The sequence below is a fragment of the Meleagris gallopavo genome, chromosome 3 (genome assembly GCF_000146605.3).
Source record: "Meleagris gallopavo isolate NT-WF06-2002-E0010 breed Aviagen turkey brand Nicholas breeding stock chromosome 3, Turkey_5.1, whole genome shotgun sequence".
Taxonomy (NCBI): Eukaryota; Metazoa; Chordata; class Aves; order Galliformes; family Phasianidae; genus Meleagris; species Meleagris gallopavo.
In genome coordinates, this window is record NC_015013.2 from 13,711,248 (window position 1) to 13,730,992 (window position 19,745).

Genomic DNA, 19,745 nt, shown 5'->3' on the forward strand with positions numbered 1-19,745 from the left:
GCTGTGAGTGTCCCATCCTTGGAGGTGCTGAAGGCCAGGGTAGAGGGAACCCTGGACAGCCCCGCCTGCAGCAAGGGTTTGGAACTAGGTAATCTTTAAAATCCCTTCCACCCCAAGCTATTCTGTGATTCTATGACTCTAAGCTTTGCCTTAAATACTCCTTGTTATGAATCCTTCAGAAGTAAAAACCTAAACTCCATCATAATCCAGGTAAGCACCTTGGTTTTGCAGCATTCAGAAAAGCCTACGTTAAGCAATGAGTTCTGAGTAAGCTACATGAAAGCTGATTGCCTTGCACCACTAAGTGCTTGTTTTCTTCACACTAGACGTGAAAAAAATTGCAATATTTATGATCAAAAAAGAAACAGACTCCCACAGCACTCACAACAAGTTTGTTTATTCTTTCAAGAACAGCAAAACAAATAAATCACAGTGTTAAGAAACCTTTGGCATCCAGTTTAATGAAGATGCTTAACAAACCCAGAATAGGTAAAAATGTACAAAGATTGGGAAAAAAAAATAAAGCTCTGTCACTTAAATACTGCATAGGCATTTATTTTTTAAACATTCTTTTTTTAAAAGACTAATGAACCAGGTGATAGCTAATATTCCCAGGTGGCACATGTGATGTTAAGATAAGAATCTTTACTCCATGAAAACCTGTAAAATCATTTGTTACAGACAAAACTTTTATTCCTATTCTTGCATAAGTGCAATCCAGTTATAATAAAACCTCTGTCTAGTGCAGATGCTTAGTAATTCTTACAAACAGCTTGCCAAAGCCTCCCTTCATAATTGAAACATTGAAGAAGAAAGAAAAAGTTAAAAATAAGTGGGGATAGGAAGAAAAATGGGGAGCAGAGCCTAAGATATCTTCCACTATAGTCAGAAACAAAATCAACTTTTTTTTTTTAATGTTGCCTTGCTATCTGGTGGCCACAAAAAGCAAAGTGCAATAGAAAATACATGACAGGAGGAAGTTCACTGAGCAAATGGGATGTTCGTGTTTCTTGTGCCAGCAAGAAAACAACTCAAGTGCAAAGTGTAAGGCAGCTGTTTTAAGTTATAGCTGCTGTGTATGCAGAAACAGCTTTGTTACTCTACACAAGCCCAAAATGACAACCAGATAAGTGGATTCAGGCACAGCGGAAAGAAGCAGTTAGTGCAAAAGAGCAGTTCTACCCTAAAAGAAATCACATTACTGTGTTAATGGCCTTTTCTGTCTCTTTAGGGAGAACAAAATCTGCCGCAGAACAAAATACTGGAAGTTTTGTTGTGCCGGATGAAGAAGAGGAAGGGATGATCGGCAGTGAAGTTGGGAACGATCATAGCGCAGCGGAGCATCATCACCCCTGCTGTGGCAGCTGCTGCTTCAGTGCCTTCTTCATTGACCTCCACAAAAGACTTGTGAACCACTTCAGAGAGCACAAGCTCGTTACCAGAGGAGATTCCTGAGAAGTTCGCTGTCTGTAAGTCAAATGCGTCACGCATTCCCATGTTGCTCAGGATGGGGTTTCAGATCATAACTTTCTTCTAGTTTAAACCTGGGTAATGACAGCCTCACTTCTGTACTGTCCATCATTTCAGGATTAATCCAATCCATCAGCTTCTCATATGTAAGTTCTCTTTCCAGCTTAAAAAAAAAAAACAAACAAAAACAACCCAACGTTAGATAATTAAAATAAGAGTAGTCACAGTTTTACACTAATCTCTACTTTTGCTTGTGTATGTGTTTACATTACACGTAATATGCATCTTTTTCAGGAGCTTACAGGGTCTCAAGCCAAAAGCACAAGTTTTATTTCTTAGTAGAGGCTACTGCTTCAGCTGAGGTCAATTCTGTATTTTTTTGGGGGGTGGTAGATACAGTAAAGTTCAGTTTATAAAACATTATCAGTTTGTAAAAACCTTATTTTACATATGGAAAGTAAAGGCACAGGAGAACTGATGACAAGGTCCCAAACAAACTAAACCCAGTTCTTCAGCCTTTCAGGATATTTCAGCTGATGGGCTGGTGACAAAGCCTGCTTACAACACCCTTAAAAGTCAGCATTAGGAAAAAAAAACAACTTATTAACTCATTGGCCAGAGCATGATCTGTATCTTATCAACATAACAGAAGGGAACTTGGATATTCTGTGAGCATGTTTCCAAGTAGAGAGACAGTGACAACCTGCCATGTCTTCAGTAAGAAGACCTATGAGTCAAACTGTGAAACTTCTAATAGGGACTTCCTAAAAGCTGCCCCAATTCCCTCTCATTTGGTGCTCATCACACTATGGCTTCACCATAACTACAGCTAACTCCTGCTTCTGATGAGTAAGAGGCCTCTTTCAGAGCCTCTTAGTAATGGGGCAGCACACAGCTTGGCCAGTAGTGATAAATGGCATGCCACTTTAGGGGCAGAAACACAAGGAGCATTTCAGTCAGTCTTGAGCATCAGTGATACAATAGCTCTGGAACTGAACTGTAAACCCATACATGATAGCAAACTCTCTTTCAAGGCAGGACACAAACTGCCTTTGCACTGAGCTCAACAACTTACCTTTTCCAAGCCAGTAGATTCATCCTTAATTGCATCAGGGAGTAGAATGATCATACTGAGTTCATTACCAACGTAAGGGATCTCAAGGACTTGGGTCTCCAAGTCTCCAATATAGGTCATGTTATATTTACCTTTTCTAAACATCATCTGCACAGGTTTGGTCTCATTCTAAAAACAAAGAGATGCCAAGAGTTACTACTGGGCTGGCATAACAGTTGTAATATATGAAACAGGCATCCAGTTACTTAGGGCTTTTTACTATTTGACTGCACAGAGAACAAAGTACACTGCATAACATAGTATAGCACAGTCACTCTCCTGTAAAGCAAGAGATAAGTAGTAAGAATCCCTGAGATTTAACTGGTAATTGCTAGTGTGGAAATATCTGTGAAATTTGCTTTAGAAGCAAGAATACATACTTCCTCACTTTAGAAGTAGTGATAAGCTCTAAACAGAGTTGGTAGTAAACAGAGCTTATGCCCCTTGCTTTAAATGAATACAAAATAATTTCAACTTAGATACTTTCATTTCACTCCATGTGGTTCTAAGTACTACGACATAAAGCAATACAAATGCTAGGAAAGTTCTAGCATCACTTTGAATTGTTAAAAGGCACATGGAGGGATAAATCTTTCACTTTCTTACTATCCATTTCTCCCCCATCTCTCTCCATTTTTGCATGGAGCATCAGTTACTTTTGTCTACATTATCTCCCTCCTTTTCAGTGGAGCCTAATCCCTTCTTCCCCTTATCTTCACCATTTTCTGTTTTTAAAGGAAAGACTATTGAGACTGAATTTCTGACTCAATTCTATAAATGACTGCCATTGACTGTGAAAACAAAATGTCAGAAATGATTTTGCAACAGCAATCAGTGACACATAAAAATGATGGATAAGCAAAGAAAAGGCCACACAGCATGCTAGCATCATCCAGTGAGTCACAACAAAGTGCAAAAGTCACAGATAAAACAGATGTCACAGAATGCTTAGAAGGCTATTGGTATGTTAAAGTAACTACTCCTGGACAGACTGTAAAATAACTAGCTTAAAACTTCAGGTTTGCACCTTGGATTTTTTAATTGCTTATTTGAGTTCTGTAGCTCACTGGTGATTACTCATTAATAGGATGAAAACAGAAATTTAAGCAACTTAGTTTTGTAAGGAAAGATGTTTGTGGCTCTTTGCACATCTAAAAGCGTGTTACTTGATGAGCCAAGGCAGCATCCCCCAGTCTCACACCTTACAACTTTTCCTGATAGCCATCTGCATCCCAAAAACTGCAGTTTTCAAAATAAATGTGTCTGCAAAGCAAAAGGTAATCTCAGAGCTAGGCTGAGACTGATACCCAGTGAAACAGCGCTGGATTTGCCTCCTGAGGAGGAAAAGGAAAAAGCTCTAGGCAAGAACGTAAGCTTGGGCTTTGTGTGACATGTCTGTGGGAAATTGATAATAAACCTCCCTTCCTAACAGGAATAAGTCAGTCCAGTGGTTTCTAAAGTGCTACAGCATACAGCATGGCAAGAGCAATATTACTATTCCCTGCTTGAAAAGTGCTATTAGCAGTTTCAAGCATTCTTGGATATAAATACCGCGGTTTGAAATTAGGCACAAGGGTTTCAATTTTGCATAGTGGTTATTTTAAGCAGGTGAGTTCTTAAGCAATTCATATTACCAGTTCACCCTCACGACACCTGGGTTGATATCCAGAGATTGAAAATGACCTCTAAGGGGCAGCCGTCGCCTATTAATGATTGTAAACAAGTCCTCCTCAATTGTCATGCTGTACTTTCAAAAGCAAAAGAAAGTCAAGCATGGAAGCCTATAGAGGAGAGAGATTTTTTTTCTTCCTCTCACTTCATTTCTATCAATTCAGTGGTAGAAACACAGCAAAAAGAAAAGCATTCTGACTGAAGATGACTGCTGTGTTCAGACATTTCTGCACACGTGGAAGTTCTTTTCTGCCTAGAACCTGTTAATGTTCTTTGCCCATGCAAACTTTACACTGAAATTGTCGAGTTCATGAACTTCTTTGAAACTGGTCATGACTCACAAATAGTGTAGCAGCCTCATACGAGCATCTTCTACAGTTCTAAGTTCATGTATCATGCCACCTTTCTCAAACACAAGAGGAGTAAAGGAAAAAAGGAGAGAATATAAAATCAATGTGTGATATTAAAGTTGTTAGTAATTATGTGAAACTTAAGGGAAGCTAAACAAAGAGAGTGTTCATATTAAGGGGATGGAATATAGGGAGCTCCATGCAGACTACCTTAGGTAACTCTACTTGAACAGTTTTTTCCTTCTGTGTTACTTTGTATTGTCAGCATATTAACATATCATACCTTATTAATTTTAAACGGCACTTCATTTGTGCACTCCTTGTCAAACTTCTGTTCCCAGTTGCCTTTGAAATAGATAGCATTCACCAACACAAGTCTGGTCATTGAGTTAATAATTCCTTCTGCCAACAGTTTTTGAATTTTACCTTGAGGAAACACAAATTGAACAGTGGTACGTAAGCGACTGTTGTAATACAGAGTATCTAATAAGTATTAATGATAGATTAGATAAGGGAATTGTCCCAGCCAGAGACAGAGCTCAATGGCTGAGGTCTTTGTTTGTTTAAAAATGACAGTGTTACACCTTGACAGAGCTGTTTATGCAAGCCCTGGCTGACATTAAAGACAGCAGGGAGTTCTGTAGAACACTCACCTTCAGTCTTCTCTTCCACCCAGCCATTTATTTGCCTTCTGGAATCCTCTGAAGCATTTTTGAAGTCAGCCTGTTCTAGGCCAGCATGGTAGAATTTCTGACTCGATTCTACAAATGACTGCCATAAACATTCGAAACAGCTTTTTAGCAATATATTTTACTGACATTCAGTCACAGATATTTTTTAAGTACACTGAGAAAGATCTATTTCCTCTCTTCCCTCAGCTTCATATAAAGCCATTCAGGTTTTGTCTGACATGTTTTTATCAGTTGCTTTATCACCTATTTGAGCTAGAAATTATCTTTCCCTTTATGTTATTAAGTCAAATGGCTTCTTTAGTATACCAGAACATTCTACAGTACTCAACTGAAAAATGATTGTCTGGATTGTTTCTTTCTGCTTGAGTGAGAGAACATACAATGTTATAAGCTTGTCCCTATACAAACTTCATTGCTAAAACTCCCAGGCTAACAGAAAATTTTCAGATTGGAGGGAAAGCAATTTGTTTTATTATGGTGAGAATATATAGTGAGTTTAATATAGGGACATCTTATTCACAGATGAAACATTTAGGGTATAATCCACATAATTTTAATCTAGTAGAGGAATAAAACCAGTATTTTTCATTAAAAACAGACTATAAATTAGTAAGAATAACAAGAGAGCACCATAGTGACAGTGGAACAGCATTTGTTTTCCTGCAGGACTTCTTAGACATACAACTCTGTAACACTCTCTCAAAAGAAACTAGATCCATACCTCTATATCTAGGAAAGCTCTAAAGAAAAATGAATAACAGTACTTATGACCCTTATAAGTGTATATACACTTATAAGGAAAATATAGAGAGTCACGTACTCCTCTCAGCATGTTCTCTGGATTACTTAATTAACAGAAAAGAAACTACAAAATTCTACCCACGCTGGACAGCAGTAACAGTTATTTTTTGTCATAGTAGCAGGTTATCAAAAGCAAGGAGATTTGTCAATCATTTGACCCTAGAACCCACCAAAAATGGATAATGAAACCCAGAAGATTTAGAGTCTGATGAATTTCATGGTTTTGCACCAGTTGTGCATTCATCTAATCTAAAAGTAGCTTCTCCATTCAGTTCATATCCTGCCTTTTGCATAGACTGTCAGGTTGGTAGGTCTCAGCCTAGAAAAATTTGGAAAGTGAAACCCAAAGCCTTTATCTAATCTTCAAGAGAAATAGCTAGCAAGTTCATTATACTTCACAACACCCACATTTAATGTTTACTTACTGAGAGAAACTTAAATGTCTTTTCTCCATAAAGTCGATTAGCAGTTCTGAGGATGTATTTGGTGTCAGGGTTGTTAATTTCAGAGAGAAGCGATTGATACCCATTGTGAGCATCCTCAGCTTTGTTCAAAGAAAGCACCTGCAGAGAGACAAATACCTTCTGTGGAGTCCATGTCATCTCTGATACACTTGCTTCAGCACAATTGTTTTGTTTTTAAATGAGTTTTGGGCTTAAAGTCTGAGACTTGAAGCCAGCAGATTTTTCTAACACAAGTCACATACAATGTACCCAAACAGATGTCGTACGAGTAAGAAATTATATTGCTGAAAAGTGAGTGTATTTATCTTCATTCTGTTCAAATGTTAGAGGATCACAGAATGGTTGAGACTGGAAGGGAGCTATGAAGGTTACCTGGTTCACCTCCCTGCTTTCTAAGGAATCTATCCAGCCTCCAAAGAAGTCTGAGTGCAGACACATCCTGCCCTTTCCTTAATGCTGCACATGGTAGTTCTTAGAGAACTACAGAGATTTACAATCTTTGCCCTACAAAACCCAGCAAAACTCAGTTAAAATCCAGAAAAAAAGGAGCCTGAAGTTTAAAAAAACCAAAACTTCACATAATTTTTCACATTGATTATAATAGCACCAAAGGATCTTATTTAATACCTTAGATACAAACCTGATCCTTCAAGTGATAACAGGAAATACACAGCTGGAGCTGAGGTTAACACAGGCAAATATTTAAATTCCCAATAAAACAACATCTCAGCTTCATCCTCATTCTTCCTTTTCACTACTACTATAGCTACAAATGAAAAAGTATTGATGATCTACTCCAAATTACAATACCAGAAAGAGAGCCAGGCAGCACCTTAGTGAATGTAGAATAAACTACACTGCACTTAATGATAGATTTGACCCTACCCTTACCCAACAGGCTCACCACTGCACTCTCAAACTCCTCTCCAGGTCACTTAATTGCAAATTTACATTATGAACATTACTTTTCACTGGCCATGCAGCTTTGCCTTGTTCTGAATCTTTGCTGGTGTACTCACTGGAACTTCAGAGCTATGTTCTTAGCCCTGTATCACTTTTTTCTTCTGGAAGTTCCAGGATTAAGATTACAGGTTGTGAAAACATAAGCTAGTACACTGAACAAGCAACTGATTATTTTTGTTTGTTTGTTTCTTGAAATCTGGGACTGTTTAACGTGACATGCCTATATGCTGGATTTTTTTCCCCTTGATTATCTGGCTACATTTTTGAAGTATGTATAGTCTGATATTAAGCCAAAAAAGATAATAGAATAAGTTATTTAATTATTTTCTCTTACTGGAGATTCATTTCTAGCTCTACAAATACAAATATATAAGTAAAAAAAAAAATCCCAGCTGCCTCTTAATGACGTATAAAAGGAAGATCTCCATATCACAAACAAAACCCACACACCCCAAAAACCAGGAATCTCTTAATTTCACACTGCAGGAAGTCCTCCTGTACATATATTCTGTAGAAACAGGTTCTGCTTACGTACATACCTAAGGAAGACTTCTGACCTCTGAGGCCAGAATGACTGTAACAATTTAGCAATTAGAGGTCACAGACTGCAACACAAATCTCAGATCTGTAGTTTATATATTATCAAATAGATGATATATGCATCAAATCCAATAATTAAGTTTGGATACGTACCTTTGCTATTTGGGATTCAGTGTTACCTTTCGAACCCAACAAAATCATAGACAAAGCAGAAGAAATACTAAAAGGAGAAAAGAACAGATTCTTTGTGTTGCTTTTCTCACGCAGCTGTCTTAAGAGGTCGAGAGCAAAAGTGGAATTTGCTGTACTGAGGCTATCCATATTCAAAGGCTAGGAGAAGAAAACAAAACAAGATTGGCTTAAATTTATTTGATCACAAACTGACAAACTCTTTCTGTCTTTTACATTTCACAATATAAACCATACAGCAAATATCTTGATTTGAAAGATACGTTATGAAAAACTGGTTTGGTGGAATAAATATTTTAAATTCCATACAATGTACTTGAGGGAGTTACTGTTTTTATGTTTAAAAAATACATATGTAGCAAGAACAATTCCCATTGGCACAGAAACAGATAATTATCAAGGTAGGAAAAGACCACTAAGATCATCAAGTCCAACTGTCAACCCATCCCCACCATGTCTGCTAACTCACATTTCTCAGTGCCCTATCTATACATTTCTTAAACACTTCCAGAGACGTGACTCCACCACCTTCTTGAGCAGCCTGTTTTCAGTGCCTCACCACTCTGAGAAGTTTTTCATAACATCCCATCTGAACCATCTTTGGCACAACTTGAGACCATGCCCTCTTATCCTACTGCAGCTACCTGGGAGAAGAGGCCAACCCCCATCTTACTACAACCTCCTTTCAGTTCACTGTAAGAGTGATAGATCTCCCCTGAGCCTTCTCTTCTCCAGGCTGTACAATCTCAACTCTCTCAGCCACTCATTGTAAGATTTGTGCTCCAGACCCTCCACAGCTTCATCATCCTCCTCTGGACACAATCCGGGGCCTCAATGTCTTTCTGATAGTGAGAAAAGTCATTGGTCTTCTTCACGGAATAAATAATACTACATCTTTTGAGATGAGCATACTAGGACATGACAGAACAAGTATCCTTTGACTCCACAAAGACAATTACTTGCCTTATAGGAAAACCAAAGCAGAAAGGCATCAGAACAGCAGAATTATAAACTCATCTTCTCAAAGTCTGCGTATCTTCAGTATTCCCTTCAACCTTACTTCTTCACTTGCGTTCTAGACCTAGCAGCCAGTCTGCCAGAAGCCAAGTGAATGAGTCTATCTACAGGATTCAAATGGAATTTATCTGGTCAGCATGACGGATTACTGCAGTTTCCTGCTGTGGTACAAAATCAAAGTCCACTGCAGTTTGCCTTTTATTATCTACATCATGGAAACAGACACAATAAAGTAAACTATTTATTGGGAACTTGATAGCACATACGTAGCTAAGTGCTTGTCAGACTTCACATACGTCAGCCGAGCAGGTAGCTAACTAGCCCAAAGTTATACTACATATACAACAGGCAGGAAGGTGCAGTGAGTGCCAGAAAGCAGAGTAAATTACAGATAAGTGCCAGCAGACATTGCAGGATATCAACTAGTAGTAAAGACGGTTTGTTTTTTCCCTAAGGCAGTGCCTGGTGTTGCTACAAAACAGAGCCAACACCTACTTTGTATTAATGATTCATCACCTCAAACAAGAGGTAGCAGCAAGTTTCCGCAGGCGTTTCCTCTAAGACATATTCTTGGTAGAATTCATAGAATTCACTATGTTCACCAGCTGCAGCTGCACTCATTTTTCCCTCTGCCCATAACCATAAAAACACCGATAAAAAGAAAACTCGGACTGCAGCAGTCCTCCTATTCTGGCTGAAACAGGAGCGTTTTAAAGCCGAGCACCTTACAGCGCTAGTAAGGCTAGCGCAGCACAACTGGCCACGCTCTTCCTGCGGCTCAGGAACAGGCTGAAGCTCGCACCTCTCCATCGATTTCCGCCTGTTTGCCACAAAACCCAGAGACAGGGCTGGATGACAGGCTGGCCCACCAGCACTCGGCCAACGCCCGGCAGCCTCACACGCTGAAACCGCTCGGCGCGCCGCCGCGAGGGAAACGCCGCCGTCTCCCCTCCAAAAAACCAACCCGTGCTTCCCGCAGAAAACGACGGCGCAGACACTCCACACTCACCCAACTGAGCACAAGCGTTACTCGGACCTCTGCCCCACCCTTCTCCCGGAAGTTTTTCCCCAGCCATGGGCCGCCCATCGTGCGAGAGCGGGTTGGAGTTCAGCTGCGGACGGCAGCCCTGAGCCCTCCCCGCGGCGGTGGGAGGCGGCCATCTTAGCTCGGAGCCGTCCGTACCTCCGCGGTCCTCACCTCGCTGCCTGATTTCCCCTTCTGCCTCCCGCTTCTGGGAGAGCCGACAGAAAGCACCACTAAGCTGCGAGGGGTCGTTTATTATTAGTACTGCTATTTTTGAAGTAGGTGCTGCTTTGTATAAAGTCAGCAGCATGGGTCAGGCTCTTCTGCCACACTTGTAACTCTGTGTGAGGAAACAGCCCGTGTAGGAGCATGTGCCTGCTATTTCTTCGGGGCAGTCAGTGAAATGGAGGTGAACTGGTGAAGACTTCAGCTTAGACTGTGTTTGTAACGCAAAGAGCCAGTGAAAAACTAAAGAGGAGCAGGGGCTAATTATGGCAGGGTGGAAGTGTGAAGATGCATCTGAATCAGGTGCTTTGTGAGAGCGAAGAGAGTGCCTCGTGTTTGTATGCACTGCTGAAAGGGGAAGGGATGGAACGCACCCACAGGCACAGCTATAGCTACCTGAAGTAGCTGAAGCTTTGCCTCAGGCTGTGGAATATGCATAGAAAGAGTGCAGGTCTCAGTCCCCTCAGCTGCAGCAGGAGTATTGAGCTCTGCCCCTGAGCCGGCAAGCCAGCATCTCCTGCTCTGTAGAGCAGGGAGTAACTCTAAGGTGAGCAGAGTCTGCCAAAGAAGAGGATGGTTTTGGATTTGTTGTGTCTGATGAAGAAGAGAAAAGGGTGGTCGGCTTTAAAAGTTACTCTAGGTGTTCTTGACCTCATCACCAGGACACCTGTAGCAGCTGCTGCCTCAGTACCTTCTTCACTGACCTCCGCAAAAGCTTTGTGGATAACTTTTGATATGAAGAGGTCCTTCTTCGCTGACATCCTTGTGAAATCAGCCTGAACAGGATCAAAAGCATTTTGTATCCCCATGTTGCTCAAAGTGGATGTAAGATCATAATTTTCTTCCATCTTCAACTTGGGCAGGTAGAGTTCCACTTCAACTTTCATCATACTGGCTGAGTTTGACCATTCAGCTAATTTTTTGTGGGTCAGCTCTCTTTCTACCTGCAATGAATTTTATAAGAATATAGTTATGATACAGCAGGAAAAAAGAAGGCATGCACACATTGGTGTCTAATGCTCTGTATTTAAAAGGTCCAACTACCAGCTGTAGGTATAGCTGAACATCTGTTAGGATGTGATCCTGCATAGTGCTGAGTGATCTATACTCCTGTCTGTTTCCTTAAATGCATTGAGGTGTAGAGTGAACCTTCAGACTAATTATTTTGGGGGCGGATATGAGAAGTATTGCTTTTATGCAGTGTTCAGCTTAACCATATTAATAAGTGCTTGGTATGTGTGAATATGTAAGCCATTTCTCTTAGTAGTGCTAAGTGGAATGCATGGGACTCAAGAACAAATAAAAAAATGTTTGCCCTGATGTATTTAGATTCAGAAGTGAATCCTGGCATGATCATGAGTGGCTGCTGACGCCTCATGGGTCAAGGTAGTCAGCTCTGAGTTTGAGAAGTATCATTACAAAATATGAGGTGGAAATCTGGACTGCAGATGATATAAAATTGATTAGTAGAGCTCTCAGAAGATTAATTCTAGGACATGGTGATTTAGACTTGGTTCTTGCTTTCATTATTCTGCTATTCTGGAGGTAGAAGAGGGGGCACCAAATAGGCTGAGAGAGTATACTTTTTTAGGTGTATCCTCAGGTAGATTATTATGTTTGCATCATTAACAGATATCCTGAAGCCTAGGCTGAGAAGTCATTGTGTCATTTGAAGTTCATTCTTCCTCACTGTTTTCATTGATTTCTGTTAGTGCTTTGTACTGCATGTGACGCAGTATGTCAGTTTTACCAGCTCCAGCCCAGTAGTGTTATCGCTGATGTCATCTGGTAGGAGTATGAACATGCTGACTTCATTTTCCACATATGGCAACTCAATAATTTTGAATTTCATTGTTTGTTCGTGGAACATTAAAAATGTATCTGTCAGAAACATCATCTGTACTGGTTTAGTCTTGGTCTGTGAAATGATTCAGATGTTAAAAAAAAAACAAAAGAAGAAGAAAAAAAAAAAAGGTAAGTTGTACTTTTTCCATAAGGTGAATGGCAAAAAAATACTTGCTTTGCTGAACTGAAGGCAAAAACATTGTAAACAAGTATAAGACTCAGCATCATTTGAATACTTTTCCAGTGCCATTTCTCCTGTTTCTAAGTCACAGAGATCTTTCACAAAAAAAAAAAAAGAGCATGGACACTACCTGATAACGTAATTACATGCAATATATTTCTCGCTCTTTTGAAAGAGTTAGCTTTGGTAGGCAAATAACTACTTTGTATGTTTCAAGTTTTTCCCCAAACTTTACGTTTCTCGAGTGAATGTGTTGATTGGAAGGAAAAAAAATCCAGACTTTCATTCTCTGGATGTTATCAGCTCTTTTGCATACTTCCAGACAGTACTGATTGATTGAATTTACCTATGAACCATATTTGCTGTGATCTCTGCTAGCTTTTTCTCTTTCCCAAACTGTAGAAGTTTGGATTACCAAATGAAATTGTATTACACAATAATCTTCTGAACTCTTATGCTGTATTGTGTTCAGGGACCTTCGCTGATACATCCATTCTCTCTTTTCCATTGTTACACAAGTGCAAAAGCTTATCTGTTTGCAGGCTTTGCTATCAGCCACCTGTGAATGAAACCCTTTCTGTGTACCGTGTGCACAGGTCCTAAAACTGCACATGTAGCGTAGTAGGTTTCAGATATCACAACCACAGTATCGACGCAATTGCTTCACATCACCAGGCATACGAAAGGTGTTTGCACTCATAATCTATGTCAAACAAGGTAAGTGTTTCGACTGAAAATTCTTTTTGCTCACCTTTGACACAAACCAAAAATATGCATGCTGTCAGCTACTGCGAATTGTCTGCAAATCACTCAAATACTGTAAGCTCGGTCATGCCCACAGTGCATGATGAACACATCATCCATATGCACCTGGCTAAAATGACAAACCCTCTTGAAAATTCCACATGAGGTTCTAGGCAGTGGGCAGGGTATTTGGAAAGAACATATAGTTTAGATTAGTTGAGCTCAGATTATACAGCCTCTGTCTGAAAGGCATGAAAAGAGACCTAGGTGTCCAAGTACTGCTCTCAGAAGTAACTGAATTCCTTCTGAAAATGGTATCTCAGTACTTAGAGAAATCTCCTCTTATCCTTAAGCTGCTTACCCATGGTGTTTTCAATTATTTTGGTTCCAAGAATCTACTAACTTACCTGAAAATCCTATTCTTGTGCATCTGTAGAAGTGAGACTGTTGATTTATTTTCACTGTTGCTGTTCTCAGAGTTTATACCATCTGCTTCTACTATGAGTGGTGTTGCAGTGGCATATGAAATGCACGTGAAATATTTAAGGATTCTTGTTCTGCAATAATAGACATTTTGAAGGAATTTACCTTGCTTAATCTGAAGGGCATCTCAGATGTATCTTTTTTCAGAAATCTCTTTTCCCAGTTTCCTTTGAAGTAAATAGCATTTACTAAGACCAATACAGTGTGAGAATCAAGAGATCCTGCAGGTAGCAGATTCTGGATCTTCCCTTAAAAATCAATCAAATAGAACTGTTAATTCAGTATGACTGCACGACTCACCAATTTCAGATGTGCTTTCTCTGTGCCTAGCTATCTAGCAAAAGTGTTTGCATTGGGAGATTTTTTTTCCCTGTACATTTTTCATGGTGTACATATATAAATGGCTTTTGAAGCATCACCATTTCTTAAAACATTTATTTCAGTTTTAGTATTAAAAGATGTTAAGTGTGTAAAGCGTGGAAGTTCTGTGAAGTTAGCTGCAACCAGTTGAAGCTTGCAAAAGTAAAACCTTCATTAATCAGAGTGGACTCATCCAGTATCTACTTCTGCTTCCTTATGAACAGAAATAATTCAGAAGAGGCTATGATGTGAAGAGAGAAAGACTTTGCAAGAGGCAACAGTTAGTTTTGGTGGTAGGCATACTTCAAGACATTTAACTGCAGTTTGTTCATCATTTCCCCCCAGTTTCCATCCTTTATGGATCCCTTATAACAAGAGCAATTCAAGTGGAAATGCAGATTATTTTGAAGTCAGAGAAGAAAAAACTGTAAAAGCAATACTTACGCTCAGTTTCATTTTCAACCCAGGAATTGATCTGTGCTCTGGCTTGTTCTACATCTGTCTTGAAGTTCACAGCTTGTGGCTTTACTTGGTAGTACCTTGTGATGAGTTCTAAAAATTTCTGAAAGATAGAAATAGAAAATGTGTGCATATATAGTTAAATTTAAGCACAAAAATAGTAGAAAAAGATAATTTCAACAGATTATGCAATCTACTGATACATACTTGAAGAAAATGTAATTCATTTGAAACTAGATAACCCTTAAAATAAATTCTGATACATTCTGTGATGATGGCCACTGAGATGATCAGAGGGCTGGAGCACCTCTCCTATGAAGAAAGGTTGTGGGGACTGGGGTTGTTTAGCTTGGAGAGGATAAAGCTCCAGGGAGACCTCGTTGTGGCCTTCCAGTACTTGTGAAGGGAGTGTATAAACAGGAGGGGGAACAGCTGTTTATGAGGGTGGATAGTGATAAGACGAGGGGGAATGGTTTTAAACGAGACAGGGGAAGTTTAGGTTAGATATTAGGAAGAAGTTTTTCACACAGAGGGTGGTGAAGCACTGGAACAGGTTGCCCAAGGAGCTGTGGATGCCCCATCTCTGGAGGCATTCAAGGCCAGGCTGGATGTGGCTCTGGGCAGCCTGGTCTGCTGGTTGGGGACCCTGCACGTAGCAGAGGGTTGAAACCAGATGGTCATTGTGGTCCTTTTCAACCCAGGACATTCTATGATTATGACTCTATATTAAATAATAAGCAAGGACTGATCAAAATTCAGTATTTGAGTTTCACAGAAAACAATACTTCAAATTTTTGTGTTTTAAATCCAACGTGCAAATTTGCAATTTTGAGATCCCATGAAATAAACATTCTCCACTGTTTTAAAAAATTATTTTTGATTTCTCAGAATAACTTGAAGTATATTTTTATGTTTTATGATATTCAGTAGAAGAGGAAGAATAACTTCACATACAGTTGAAACAATGTTTTAAGATTTGCTTCAGAGTCAAGAAAGCTGCCAAGAGTTTGTGAGGTCAGTAGACGGTCAAACAAAGGGAATGTGATCGTAGAATAAACTAGAACTGACTTTTACACTGCCGTCTTCTGTGAAGCTGTTCATGGAAATTCCCACCAGGAAATTCCTTGATTAGTCTTAAACCATAGTTACACAAAATTGTGTGCAACATGAGCAACGAGCATTCAGTAGGACTGATTTAATTTAATGACTGAGTAATTACTCAGGAGACTGAAACTACCTCCGAGATGAAAGAGCAGTAACCTCATTTAACGGTACTTTCCAAGAAACTGGAAGGTGATTAATACAATGTCATTTCTTGAAAAGATTTCAAAGATACAGAGAATTACAAACTTGTGAGTCTGAACAGGGCAAATGAATAAGCAGGCCTACTGGGCATGCAGATAAGCATGATGTATTGGAACAGCATTTTGTAATAGGGAGTTCTACATCACAAATCTTTTGGAGGTTTTTGAGGGTATCAAGAAGCCTGCAAATTCAAACCACTACGACCAATCTGGATTACCAAAAGGCATTTTGGAAGATTTCTCACCAAAGGCTTTTGAAGAAGCTGATATCCATGGGAATACGGAGAAAGGTCTTGTTTAAAAGGCTGGAAACTAAGAGAAGCAGGAAATAGATTCCTGTAGTTCAGCTGTAGAACTCTTATAGTTCTAAAGGCTGCAGTAGATTTAAAAGGCAGAACATTTGGAAAATCGTGATTGTCAGATATGTATGTCAAATACTCCTTATGTAAAAATATTCTTAAGCAGAAATGCTCAACTTACAGGCAGTAATGGGTAGGTCTTGTCCTCAAACAGTTGGTTAGCGCTTTTCAGCAAGTAAGTGTTTCTGGGTTTGTTGATGGCAGAAAGGAGTTCTTTGAAGCCAGAGTGGATGTTTTCAGTTTCGTCATACTCAGGACCCTTGGAAAGAGGCACCAATTAGTATGGAAATATTTATGTCTGAAGCACTACACCTTTTGTGGTTATTTAAAATCCCCAGGTCATTTCAATTTAAAAAGTGTGTGCAGGGATGGAGCTCTTCTTTGGGTATCTGTCACTTTTGCAGCACTGTATGTAACTGGGTAAATTGTTTTATGTCTGTGGGGTTATGATTTCATTCTGTGGAGCTTCTTACACCTTTGAGGACATCAGCTGTCCTCAGATGGTGCACCCGGGATGTTGGGTCATCTCATTTCAGTCACACTCAAGCCTAATTTTGATTATTACAGAAATCATTAAGGCGACGTTGCAGCTTTTGGGGAGCTACTCTGTTCAGACAGACACTAATGTCAGTGTCACTAATGTTGATTTGGATTTTCTGTTTGATGTGAATTTTGCTGTTGCTGTTTGGAATTTGGAAGGAACCTGTCCAGAATGCGAGTGTTGATGGTTTTAGAGAGCAGGAGCTTGCTTGTCAGCTGTGCTTTAGTACTGTGGGGGTAAGCTGCTCGTCCCCTGCTCCCTATGAGCCAGTTCAGTATAATTGCCTGCTCTGTGGCAAATACCATGCACTGCATGTGAGACTCTGAGATTCTTTGCTGCTCATGCGTGGGGTCTTGTCATAAGATTGGTGAGGAGGCATTCCTTGCTCTGGTATTTTTTCATGCAAGCTGAGATACAGTCTTCCAGAAAGAACATGTGGGGAAGAACTTGGTAGTCAGAGAACAGGATAGTAGATAGGTTTTGCAAGGCAATGGGGACATAGTGAAGAGGTCCTGGACAGAAATGTCTGGAGGACTACACCAGGCAGACCTTGCTACAACTTACAAAGGCAGTGAATAGCTAAAATGAACGTGGACATAATGATTTATCTTGAATATTAATCCAGATGGAGAATGATGTAACCACTCCTTTTTATTTCCAGTTTTCTAACTTGGTTTCTTTGAGCTCTCCTTTAGTTTCTGTGCTAAAGAAATGTGCTAAACAAATGTTTGAGTTTACAGACCTTTGAGGCTTAAGGAGTCCATTTGCAAAAAAAAAAAAAAAAGTTCTGTGCAGTTCATCCTGCTGTCAAGTCTTTGTGGAGCTGATGAGCAAGGGTGAATCAGTGTGTGTTAGCTGAGAGGGGAATTTTGTTTGTCTGATGTGTGCGTGCACGGCAAAGGTGGAACAGAGTTTAAGAGGGCAGGACTGGAGTCAGATGTGAAGGCAATGGCTGTTTTACAGTCCAGAAAAAAAAAATCCTGAAGTTAGTAAGAATATTTAGTTATTCCTATTGTCACAGACCAACTAAAAGCAAGTAACAAAGTGTGAAAGTCCATCAGAATGCTTCTAGCGTCTGTGTTCTGCTTTGAAGTTCTCAGTTTGTGAATTTTACAGTAATATTACCTGCTTGTTCACATTTTTTATGTATAGTTCTTACTGAAATAGGACAGTCGGTATAGGCAAACAAATTTTAGAAGGTTAAAGCAGTTGTGCTGAGCTATCCCAGTGAGTCTTGTCAAAATAAATACCATGTCTCTTTTCTTTGGTCTCCCCATAGAAGGTGCTGTCATCTCAGAAGGACTTTCTTCTCTTGCAGTCTGGTTAAAATGAAGAACCTGTGGCAGTGATACATTTTCCTTAGGACAGTTTGTTCTGTGAAGATAAAAGTGCTCTAGTGTTACGTAATGATGTTAGTTTTCTACTTAGGATAATTCAGTGATTGTTCCCTGTAAGTCTTTTAAAGTTATAGAGAACAAGACCTTACTCCAGATTTAGATTCTATAACCATATCATAATTATATTAATTTTAGTCATATTTACTACTTAACAACAATCAATATGATTGCTCAGACATGAATTTATTTGGAAAAATGGTGAAGTCATGCTTAGCAATGTGGAATTTATTTTCAGATCATTGTCGGTCAGAACAAACAACACGGTGTGGTTCAGAGTCTTACTACTGGGGTACCAATGTACAACTCGAGTACATTACACAGAGAAATGCATATGTAAATGCATATGATCTAGGAGTACACCACTGAAATTTTTGCAAAAGTCATAAGTGGTATCATATTTTCATTTCTAGTATGCCCCTATTATTCATAGAATCACAGAATGGCTTGGGTTGAAAGGGACCTCAAGGATCATCAAGCTCCAACCCCCCACCACAGGCAGGGCCACCAACCTCCATGTGTAATACTAGACCAGGCTGCCCAGGGCTCCATCCAACCTGGCCTTGAACACCTCCAGGGAAGGGGCATCCGCAGCCTCACTACGTTGCTGTTCCAGCACCTCACCACTCTCAGTGAAGAACTTCCCCCTGATATCCAGTCTAAACCGTTCCTTCTTCATGGGTGTATTACCTTATTTATGGGCTAACCGTGTCACAAGCAAAGAAAGATGTTACTGCTGTGCAGCCAAGCTTGCGTTCAGTGAGCTTACTAACTGGGTGTGGAGAATAAGACAGTCTCTAATGTCAGTAACTTCACTCTGCCAGACCAATTGCATTTCTCTGCCAACTGTAAGTGTAAGCTGAATGTAGAGGTAGTAGCAGAGAAGGGAGCTCTTGGAAATAAATTGGAAGAACAGTGTTCTGCAGGCCTGCATGCAGTGTTATTTCTTGCACCTATCATGATAACAAATCATTGTTCTCTCATGTTGCTCCTTTTTGTTCTGTGTAGGCAGTGAATAATGCAAGTCATGTGGGAGCCAGCTTTGAAGTGATACACTGCTGATTTCAGAGCTTACCTTAGCTATCTGCATTGCCGTGTCACCTTTTGCACCCAGGTGGACCATAGCGAGAGCAGTTGCAATACTCCAAGGAGCAAAGAAAATGTTTTGTCCTTTCGATGTTTCATCCAGCTTTTTGTAAAGGTCCACACTGAAGCTGTTGGTTGATGCTGAGAAGGACTCCATCAGTACAGCCTGAGTCAAATGATGAGCAGAGAAGGGTGATGACTGCTCCTTCATATTTAAAAAAATGGGAAATTACTGGTGGGAAATCGCTTGCACCCTTGGAAGCTTACTGTTGGTGTGGCCCTGTAATGGCCAAAATGCCAAGTACAGTCAGATAGCAAGTCTCTTTTTAAGACCTGCGCTATCTCTCCCTTTCCCATCATTCTCAAATGTTTATATTCTTATTTCAGCTCTTTCACTTATTCATCATCAGATAAATACTATTTTAGTTAGGAATGTTTTCACAAACCAAAATTGTTTTTTAAAAGCGTT

General features: G+C 39.8%; 1 protein-coding gene across 1 annotated transcript; it reads right to left on the reverse strand.

The window, feature by feature from the left end:
* Positions 1-377: 377 nt before the first annotated feature.
* LOC100544228 (serpin B6) lies at positions 378-19,448 on the reverse strand. Its single transcript, XM_019613777.2, is given in 14 exon segments — positions 378-1,515; positions 1,517-1,633; positions 2,546-2,713; positions 4,889-5,031; positions 5,259-5,376; positions 6,524-6,661; positions 8,219-8,395; positions 11,225-11,464; positions 12,271-12,438; positions 13,879-14,021; positions 14,578-14,695; positions 16,377-16,514; positions 18,047-18,133; positions 19,266-19,448. Coding segments are annotated over 14 exon segments (2,211 nt in total). The 5' UTR covers positions 19,434-19,448; the 3' UTR covers positions 378-1,227.
* Positions 19,449-19,745: the final 297 nt, after the last annotated feature.